The sequence below is a fragment of the Vipera berus genome, assembly GCF_964194415.1.
Source record: "Vipera berus genome assembly, chromosome: 5".
NCBI lineage: Eukaryota > Metazoa > Chordata > Lepidosauria > Squamata > Viperidae > Vipera > Vipera berus.
Genome location: NC_138207.1, coordinates 354091 through 364346, shown reverse-complemented (window position 1 = coordinate 364346; position 10256 = coordinate 354091). Strand labels below are relative to the sequence as shown.

The window sequence follows — 10256 nt, the reverse complement described above, 5'->3', positions numbered from 1 at the left end:
GCTGTCATGTCACCCCTAGTCCTATGCCGACCAGGTGGTTCCACCCCAGGCGCCTGATGGACCCTGAGAGGTTCCAGATGGAGCTTGGAACATTTCCTGCTTCCCTTGCCCACGACTCTGCCAAGGACCTAGTAGAAGCCTGGGAGAAGGCGGCTGCTGGGGCCATGGATCGAGTTGTGCCTTTGCGGCCTCTGACCCGGCGCAGACCCCGGGTGGCCCCCTGGTTTACCGAGGAGCTCTGGGAGATGAACTGCGGGAAAAGACGCCTAGAGAGCTGTTGGAGGTCCAGCGGATCCAAATCTGATCGAACACGGCTAAGAACTTATCTTAAGTCTTACCTAGTGGCGATGGAAGCGGCAAAGCGTGTTTACTTTTCCGCTCTCATTGCGTCCGCAGATAACCGCCCAGCCGCCTTGTTTAGAGTGACCCGCTCCCTGTTTAATCAGGGACCGAGGGATGACCCCTTGCAGGGTAGGGCTGAGGAATTTGTACAGTATCTGCAGGAGAAAATCGCTCAGATCCGGACTGGCTTGGACTCCGACTGGACGGAATCCGGCGGAGTGGAGAGGGCAGGTCTTGATCATACCATTTGGGGTGAGTTTGACCCTGTGACTCTGGCTGATGTGGACAGGATCATGCGTAGACTGAGCGCTACAACTTATTTACTGGACCCATGTCCCTCCTGGCTGGTTTCGGCGGCCGCCTGGGAGGTGACAGGGGGCTGGCTCTGCAGGAAGCGAGGCTTCGGGCCAGGGCTGCTTGTTGCGCCCGAAAGCGTCGCCCATCCCAGCCCTTCTCTCGCCCTGCTGGCCAGGTGGGGGTCGCGGAGAGGCGGAAATGGAGGCAGCGGCCCGGAGGGAAGAGATGCGCCTCGGAGCGTCGCGCAAAGCAGCGGGGAAAGCCTCCTGGGGGCCCCCGGGCAGGCGGAGGGGCTTCCCGAAGCATCTGGGCGAGGAGGGCGCTGCCAGCCCCGGCAGAGGATGGGATAAGGTGCCTCCGGGGCGAGCATACACGACCCTCCTCCCTTCTCTTATTTTCCTGCGCAACGACAACCCTGTGAGGTGGGTCGGGCTGAGAGGAGTGACCCGCCCAAAGTGACCCAGCTGGCTTTCATGCCTAAGGCGGGATTTTTCTAAAATCCCCTTCCCCCCCAGCCCGACGCCCCTTCAGCCCTGGTGGCCTCGGCTCTTCCAGCCAAGCAGGTTCTGGAAGATCCGTCTGACTCACAACTGGATCACGTCGGATTTCGCCCCAATTGGGCGACTGTGAATAAACCCGGATGCCTGATCCCCAGGAAACGTTGCCCTTCCTGCGGGGGGGGGGATCTGCCTCAAGAGCCGCCTCCCTCGACAGGCCGGGCGAGGTGGGCCTCCCTCGGCTTCCCTGCTGAGGCTTCAGCGCGGCCGGCCGCCTTCCCTGGCGCCCTCTGGCCGGAGCGGGGAGGGCAGCGCAGTCCAGGCGAGCGGGCCTCCACGGCCGGGCTCTCTTGGCCGCGGGACAGCCGGGGGCCTGACTTTAGCCAGCACCTCCGGCGGGCCTCTCTCCGAAGGGGCCGGAGCCGGGACCGCCGGGGCTCCCGACTGCCGTCGCCTCCTCTGCACGAAGAAGTCCCCCCGGGGGGGCTGCTTGTCAGAGCCTGGCAGGCTCCCCCCCCGACGCCCGGCTTCTGCCCCTCCTTCCCCCTGCTTGCCCGGGCCCCTGGCGCGGGCGGTCCCTGCAAGGTGCCTGCTGCCGGGCGCTTGGAAGCCGGGGCGGCGTCCCCAGTCGGCTCCGGCCCGCCCCGTCCGAGCGAGCGAGGGAGGGAGGGAGGCGCGGAGGGCGCCCTCGGGGCAACTTTGGCCGCTACTGCGATTTATTTCCAGGGCCTGGGAAATGAGCGCCCAAGAGGGCGCCTGGGAAAGCGGGTGAAGGCTCCCCCAGGGCAGCGGTGGGGAGGCAGCCGACGGCACCCCCCCCCGCCCCACTTCGGAGGCGCCTCCGCCCTGGGCCTCTGCCGCCTCCTCAGTGGAGAGGGGAGAGCGGAGCAGCCTGGGTGGGGAGGGGGGACAGAGCCTCGGGCGTGGAAACCCCCCCAACCCACCCGAGGCTGGATCTTTTGCGTCTCCTCCGCGCCTGGCTGAATCTTCCACCCTGCGAGGCGACCCCCCCTTGTCGCGGCTCACGGGGGGGGGGGTTGTGTCGCGATGCTCTCCCCTTCCACAGAATTTCCCTGCCATTCCCTCCCTCTGTGCAGTTACGGTCTGTGGCTTTTCAGGGCGGGGGGGGGGGGAGAAGAGTCTTGCCGGCCCTCGGCGGGACGACCTCCTGACCCAGCCCGCCGAGAGGCGGCCAGCGGGGGAACGAACGCGGTCGGACACGGGCAGCCCAGGAACGTGAGAAGGGAAGGGCGGGCGCACCAGACTTTACAAGGCTGTTTACTACAATTACAATTAGATAAAATGTCTTTATTACAACTGGGTGGGTACCATTATAAAAAACAGCAAAATAATTTTTTATGCGGAGCCACTTAAACCAAAGTATTTTTCAAACAGTTTAAGATGAGGGGAGGGGGGTGTGTCTTGCCAATCACGGCCTGAGGTGCTGGTGGCAGAGAATACGTAATTTATCGAAATGTTTGCATATTTATACAAACCTTTTTTTAAAAAACTGGACATTTCTATGCTCTAAAATGATCACATCTGAACCTTTAAATCAACTTTTCCATCATATATACAAACATTTGATTTTAGAATTTAATCCTTGCAAGCTAAAAACACGAAGCCCTTTTAAGCCTGTGACGGTCAAGGAAAGCTTTTGAGAGTAAGATCATTTGCAGCATTAAGAATTATTCTTCACCTCGTAACTACTGATTTGCAGCCATAATATACTACAGCAGATAAAATCACCCAGCGAAGGAAAATCGTTTCCCCACCGGAAAAATAAATAAAAATGAAGAAGAGTGCAAGTTCGTAAAATTGCCAATTGAGGGAATGGGTGGTCCTTGCCCACCTGAGGCAGCTGTCTTTCCAGCAGAACACGAGGACCCCAATATTGCAGCGGATTCCTGTCCCCTCTCCATTCCCTCTGGAGCCGGGAGGGGAGCTGCCCCCGTGGGTGGGTTGCCATGTGTGGGCTGAGAAGCGCTGGGTGGGCACAAGCAACCTCGGCGGGGGGGGGGGGTTGCCCACGTGTGCAGGGCGGAGGGATGCACGTGTGCCATGAAACCCAGCAGTCCTATAGAGTTATTTGGGAAGAAATAAAAGCATTAATAAAAAAATAACCCTGAGGGATGGAGGTGTGTGTGTCTGTGCGTATATATTATTTTAAAATCTGGATACTTTAAAAAGTATAATTTAAGAGTTTCTTTTCTCAAGCAAGCAAATCCTCTAGAGATATGCATAAATAATAAAATAATATTTAATTGGCCATATATACAATCCTAACTTACAGCTTTTAGGGGTAAGTCTGTCTCAAGTAATTTATGAACCCCTCTGAATCCAAGTTAGCAAAGTGATCTTGTTCACCTGAATTCACAAGGAAGTGTAAGAAAATAATTATTTAAAAACGCCAACTTCGGAACTTTAAGTGTCACTGGAACAGAGTGAAGATGCACCCCATCTGGAGGGGGGACCAGCTTTCTTTGAGGGGTCACCCCACCTGCTCCCCAAAGGGCAGGTTCAACACAATATTGCTTTTAGCCCGACGACCCTGTGCAAACGCTTTGCAGACCATCTCTACCAGTCCCCCAAAGTCTGCTGATGAGCCCCCTTTCCTTTGCCTGGCTGGGGGGACGGGGAAGAGCTGGAAGGCGCAGCGGCCACTTTTCAAAACCCCAAGGGGAGCCCCCCCCCCCGGTCCTCTGACAGCCGCCGCTTCCCGGCAGTGAGAGGCGCTCGCAAGCCACACTTCCAGGGTCCAAGGAGGGATGCACAGCCTCACAGATTCTCCCGTTACTACCACCACCAACCGCAGAAGTAAAATACTTGTGAATTTCAAATGCAGAAGGGAAAAAGGCTGCAGCGGGCCGACTTCCTTCCCACACGGCACGGGTGTGAAGGCCTGACCGCAGCTAGTTTCTCCAGCAGCTTTTCCTGGTTGTTGCAGCTGTCCAACTCTTAGCACCGTGGTGGTGCAGTTGCCATCTTGGCACAACCACCGTCTCAACCGTTTGCAGCGCAGATGGGAGAACAGCGCTGCAGCCGAGCAGCCATGTTTTCCACAGCCCGATGCTCGAGCTTCAGAGTAGCCTTCCCAAGTTCCTGTCCAGTCGGGGGTTGCTGACCACCTGCTGAGGCCTTCCCCTCTCGCTTTTGGGGCGCCTGGTCGTGCTCCAAGCGATGCTCTCCTACGGCTGCTCTGAGCCAGGATTCTGCCAAGCGCTCCCATCGGTTACGGCAGCCCTACTCCGGCCGGCAACGGACTACCGGATGGGGCCTTGTGGGGGGGGAGCCCAGAGTGGTTCCAGGGGGAAGAAGGCCGCCTGCCTGCACCTGCATAGAGCTCTTGCGGAGGTAAGGAAGGAAGACGAGAGTGGGAAGCCACCAGCTCCTCCTGCTTCCTGGCACCGGCCCCTGGGCCTCCCAAGCACCTTGAGGTCCAGATAGGGGAGGGGGCTGCATGTGGTGAGATGTTCGGGGGAGGGTCAGGAGGAAGGAGGGGACACCGGCTGGCAACTCCCACTCTGAAAACCCCCAAACAGCTCCAGCCCCTTTCCTGGAGGCCAGGGCGAGTGGCAGAGAGAGGCCCATGCAGCCGGGTAGGGAGGGGGAGAGCTAGTCCTCCCAGGATCAGGGGGAGGGCGGAGGGAGCAATCCTCCCCTCCCCCAGAGACCAGCCAGAAAGTCCCCCGTCTTTCCGAAGGGGCCGAGTGCCCGTTTCCGTGCATAGTTTCAGAGGCCAAGGCAGGTGGTCCTTTGCGGGGGGCCGAGAGCAGCCAGGAGCCCCATCCCAGGCAGGCCTGGAGAGGAAAGATGTCCTGCCAGGTGCTCGCCCCGGGTGGCCGAGGGGAGGAAGATGGGCATCGGCAGGGAGGGAGGGGAGCCCAGCCAGCCGTCTGGTCAGCAGCAGAGAGGCCAGGCCGTGGGCAGCCCCGGCTTGCGCCAGGGGGCCTCTGCTACGTCACGGTGACCACTTGGCAGGAGCCGTTTCGGCAGGAGGGGCCGGGGGCCTCGGTGGTGGTGCGGCCCTTGGGCGGCCACTCCGGGTCCACCAGCAGCTCCTGGGCCAGGTGCATGTAGCGGGCCTTGGGCGGCCTCTTCTTCAGGCCCAGCAGCCCCGTCAGGGCGCATCCACAGCAGCGGTCCAGCCCCTCCTGGAACGAGACAGAGGGTGGGAAGCTGACCTCTGGGGCCTCCCGCAAGGCGCAGAGGGGAGGCTTCCCAACGCTGCCCCCCCCTTCCCCAGGGTGCCCCAATTCAGCTGCAGACCAACTGAGCGCCGTCCCCTGCCTGCACGGGGGCCGAGGGAGGGACGCTGTCGCCAAGCCTAAGTGCCAGCCCTCTAAGCTGACGGCCCAGCGCCAAGGCCCACTCGCCCGCTCCCCACGTTCTCTATCCCCCCCCCCGGAGCTTCTGTGAGGGGTGGAGGGGTGTGCAGCAAACCCCAGACCCTCCTGCCCTGCCCTCCCCAACCTATCAGACCCCCTGCTCTCTGACAAACACCCCACAGGCGAGCCCCAGGCCTTCTCCTCCGGCAGCCGAGCCCCCCACCCCCACCAACCGCCTTCCAAGGGGAGCCTCTGCATGCTTGACGAGGGAGGAAACGTGCACAGTTCCAACCTGAGCCGGGTGGGAGGAGGAGGAAGAGGAGGAGGAGGAGGAGGAGGAAGCTAGACGGTCCTCCCCTGGCTTGTCTCGACTGAAGAGGACCTTCCAAAGGACCAAGTCAAGGAGAAAGTTCTGTGGTTTGATCCGAGAGGCAGGGAGAATCCAGAAGGCACAATCAGGAGGGCCCCAGAACCAGAGAGAAGTCAGGGCGATCAAGTCAGTGCAGAGAAGGACAGGTGGGGAGGGGGCTCCCAGGAGGAGGAGGGGGGGCTGGCAGACAAGCGCATGCAGAGGGCAACCGTTCCTGCCCGGCACATCTGGTGCCGGACTGTCCCTTCCTCCCCCGACGCCGGGGTGGTGGTGGTGGTGATGATCTCAGGAGCACCTGAGCTCTATCAGTCAGCGTCAACTACCGCAAGACCCGGTAATTGCTGGCCCGTTTATGGCCAAGGGGAGCCCCCCACCCTGGCAGGGCTTCCTGCAGCTTGGCCCCCAGCTAAAAGCCCAGAAGGCACCTCTGTGGCCGTCAGAAAGAGCGGCTCCCCACGGCTCACCTCCACCAGCATGGACACCACGGCGTTGGCGATGACGATGAAGAGGACCGTGACCCGCCACGCGTAAGGCACGCAGACCAGCTGTGGAGCAACAACACTCTCAGGTGATGGGGGAAGGGCTGGCTGGAAGCCTCTCTTCCTGGGGCCCCCAGGGGCCACCCTGGGACCGGGGAGAAGCTCACCTGGGTGTCTCCACCCTCCTTGCCCGGCCTCTCCCCCAGATGGGTGCCAAGGGGGCTCAGTGAAAGTGCCCGGCGGCTGGGAAGGGGGCCGATGCTGCGGCCGGGGGCAAGACCCCCCTCTTACCTCCAAGAACGATTCGATGGCTGCCACCGGGTGGAGCAGGATGGTCAGAGCGAAGGCGTAAAGGGCAACCACGGAGACCACGAACAGATCTGGGGAGGGAAGAGGGGTCAGCTGCCTTCACCGCAACTCCCAGCAGAGAGAAGCCTAACCCTAGCCCCCCCCCAGGGCCGGACGTGGTGCCTTTTGGACGCCAAGACCTCCGACCCATCAGTCTTTGCTCAGCTCTGTGTGTGCGTGTGAGACTCCCTCCCCCCTCCCCGGGCTGGGCCACGTACAGTTCCTGTAGCAAGGCTGGCGGAAGGGCCTGCCCTTGGAGAAGACCACGGCCACAATGAGGTACTGGAAGCAGGAGACGAAGAAGAGGGTGGTGTTCTCGTAGTTCCGGATGTTGTGCTCGTCGTGGTCGTGGTGGGAGACGTTGGCCGGCTGGGAGGCGCTGGCCGCGGCCGAGAGGTTGCAGGCGCTGGAAGGCAAGCGGAAGGCAGGACTGGCCACGCAGCAGAGGCCGGCCTCTGCCACCGGCTTCCTCTGCGGGCATCCAGCCAGGCCCCGGACGGCAGCCACTCCAGTCTAAACAAGCCTTTGGGAAAAACTAAAATGCCGCGCGCACACACACACACACACACACACACACCCTTCCTGGGCTTTCTGCAGGCACAGCAGGGAAGCATCATCTTCCTTTGGGAGGGGGAACATACCCAACCCTCCCCCCCTTCCCGCCAGCTGCCCAAAGGCCTTTCAGCAGCAGCCAATCTCTTGCCCCCCCTGCTTTCCACGTCCCCCTCCCAGCCCCCCTGAGACCAATGGGGACCCCGCAGCACCCCAGAATCTGGTCTGCTTCCACGCTGGGCCTTCTGCTGGGTCCCAGCCCACCTGCAGGGTCCCCGAGTCCCCCCGCCCTCAGCAGCCTCCCCTCTCTCACGGCAGGCAGCGCAGGCGGCCCGAGTCCCCGCTCTTGGCTCCAGAGCCTGGGCCCGCCAAGAACCCTCCGGGGACTCGCTTCAAACCGCACCCAGGACTGGCTGGGCTACCTGGGGCCGCCCTGAGAGCAGAAACTCAGGAGAAGACCTGGGCTCCCATTGGAGGCAGTCCTGAACGAGAAACGGCTGAACTCGCGTGAAGCGCCTCAGGCCAGCTCAGCGGCTGTCCGCAAGGAGTTCAGTACGACTGTTAACTGACCGGGCAATCCTCTCGCGTGTGACCTGCCCACCCACCTTCCCTTCCCTTCCAGCCCAATTTACGGGCTGCCCCCACCCGGCTTCCAGTGAATGAGGTGCAGCTTCTGCCTCGTAATGAAATTGGTTGGAAAAGGGATGTTAAGACTCCTTATTTTTGCAAATAGCATTTTTTTTGGTGCAAATTTTGCAAATAATTAGGAACCCTTGGGACAAAAGCACAACGCGATGACGAACAAAAGAAGAAAATACTATTTAAACCGTACACCGGCCTAGCCACGCCACGGCAACTGATGTGTTGAGGTGCGGATTGTGAAAATGTTGTCTGCCTTTGGGAAAAAAAACTAGGCAGAAAGGCTGCTCCCGATTTTTTGGCCACCGCAGAACTGGCGCAGCCTCTTCCGTCCAGGGGCCCAGCCTTCCCCTGGAGGAAGAGGGGGAAACCGGCAGGGGTCCTTCGCTCTTCTCTGGGAAGGGGAGAAGCCCACTTGGGGTTGGGGGGGAGGAGGAGGAGGACTTTGGCTGCTCTTGGACGGTGCCGAGAGCAGCAGCCCCCCTGCCCCCGCCTCCTGCTGCTGCTGTCTCGTCCGGAATGCCCCTCCCGCCTCCCACCCGGCCGCGGTCTGCGGTCTCTGGCTGGACCTGCAGTTCCTCGGGAGAACACTTGGCGGCAGAGCCGCCATCCGACCTAGCGGGACCCTTTGAGGGGCGAGGAAGGAGCATCGGCTCCCAGCTCCGCAGCCCTCTTTCAGAGCAGCTCCCCTCCACGTCTCCGGGCAGAGCCAGACGGCCGGCCTTCTCTGGAGCTGGGGAACGGGGAGAACAAACACTTCCCCTGGCAGGCAGGGAGTTCGGGCCGCCGGGTGACTGCTGGGCCGAACAGCAACGCCTCAGGCCCCGGGGCTTTTCGCTCCGGTGAGTCCGCTGGAGACAAGGTAAGAACCGTTCTGCTGGATCGGGTCAAGGCCGGCCTTAGCCGAAAACCTTGGTTTTCCCGGGGGTCCAACCAGGCGCCTCTCCTCTGCAACTGGGGTGGGAGTCAGGTGCCGCCACCCTGGAGGGAATGAGCCCGTCTGGGGTTCCGTCAATACTCAAAGCAGAAAAATGTTGAGAAAAGGGTCCTGTCACGGCCACTAGGTGACAGCAAAACGCTCAACTGTCTATAACTCCCTGCAGCCATCTAGTGGGGGAAGGCTCAGAATGCAGATTTCCTGAATCCTGGCTCAGCAGTTCATGCTCCGTGGCCTCTCGGCATGCACGCTCTCTCTGCCCCACGGCCTGGGAACAGCGATCAGCTCCCGAAGTCGCAGCAACCGAAACGGCTTCTGAAAAGCCACGGAAGCAGCTGGGAGGGGCTTTCTAATAATCGGCCACGATTCTCCGCAGTGACTTCAACTGGGCCGGATTGCCAAGCTGGCCACTTACTCTGAGGAGGGGGTCCACGTCATGTACCAGGGCTGCTGCTTGACCCACAGGAAGGCCAGGAGCTGGAAGCCCAGGCAGATGAGGATCTGGGAGAGGACAGAGAAGAGGAGGGCCCCCGAGATGAGGCCGGAGGGCGGCCGCTGAGCCACAAGCTCCTTCCAGGCAGGATTCAGGCTCACTGCAGGGAGAGGAGAGGCCGTCAGGCAGGTCTGCCCACACCGCACGAAGGAGAGCAAAAGCCTCGGGACGGACACAAACGTGACTCCTCAAAAGAGGCTGGCTTAGTTCATACGCAAGGATGGATTAGTGGGGATTGCAAAGGATAAGGTTAAGCCTGTCGGGGGGGGGCTTCCTCTCCTGTCCCCCCACCCGGCAAAATGGCCCAGGAACCTTTGGGATGGAATGCAAAACTGGGCCTGGGCCTCTCAAGGAAGCCACCGTGCTCCCTCATCTGTCTGCAGGCAGGAAGGGACCCCAGCGCCCCAGAGGCTCCTCCCGTGGGGGAGGGGAGCCCGAGCGCCAACCCAGAGCTCCCAGCCTGTCCGACTCACTGGTGAAGACCAGCACCAAAATGATGGCCAGGTCGATGAAGAGGAACTGGAAGTCTCCCAGGTTGCTCTGCACCTGCCGAGGAGAGTTTGCGTTTCCATCGGGGGGGGCAGCTGCTCCCCCCTGCCCCCCCCCCGAGGCTGAGCTTCATGGTCTCCCTTCACAGCCCTTCCCGCACTCCCCCCCCGAGGAGGGGCCAGTCCCGGGAGCCCCAGCCAGGCAGCCGCTAGGGAAGGCATTCAGGGGGCAGGGATGGAGAGGAGCCCCCTCCCCTGAATGCCTGGCCGGGGCAGCCCCTTCCCTGCTTCTCCCCAGACCAAGAAGGGTGGGACTGAAGCCACCAGACGGGCGAGGCTTTCGCTGCCAGCGGGAGGGGGCGTCCCGCCTGCCCTGCCCTCTCAGTGTGCGGGGGGGGGGGGGAGGACCTCTGTCCTCCTCCTCCTCCTCCCAGCAACCCTCACTGGCTTGTCAGGGATCTTCCTTAAGGCCAATAGTAGCGGCAG

At 61.5% G+C, this 10256-nt stretch overlaps 1 protein-coding gene across 6 annotated transcripts in view; it reads right to left on the bottom strand.

Annotated features, from left to right (window-relative positions):
• Positions 1–2423: 2423 nt before the first annotated feature.
• Positions 2424–10256, bottom strand: part of ATP13A3 (ATPase 13A3) — a 41428-nt gene continuing 33595 nt past the window's right edge. For 2 of the 6 annotated variants that reach the window (XM_081330027.1, XM_081330026.1), the window contains 7 exons: positions 9756–9828; positions 9205–9382; positions 6880–7067; positions 6605–6693; positions 6299–6379; positions 5757–5876; positions 2424–5290 (listed from right to left, as the gene is read on the bottom strand). In XM_081330027.1, the coding sequence (XP_081186153.1) occupies positions 5093–5290; positions 5757–5876; positions 6299–6379; positions 6605–6693; positions 6880–7067; positions 9205–9382; positions 9756–9828 (927 nt within the window). In that variant the 3' untranslated portion in view covers positions 2424–5092. The remainder of the gene's footprint in view (positions 5291–5756; positions 5877–6298; positions 6380–6604; positions 6694–6879; positions 7068–9204; positions 9383–9755; positions 9829–10256) is intronic. The other 4 variants (XR_014026743.1, XM_081330028.1, XR_014026744.1 and 1 more) reach the window with 4 other exon arrangements.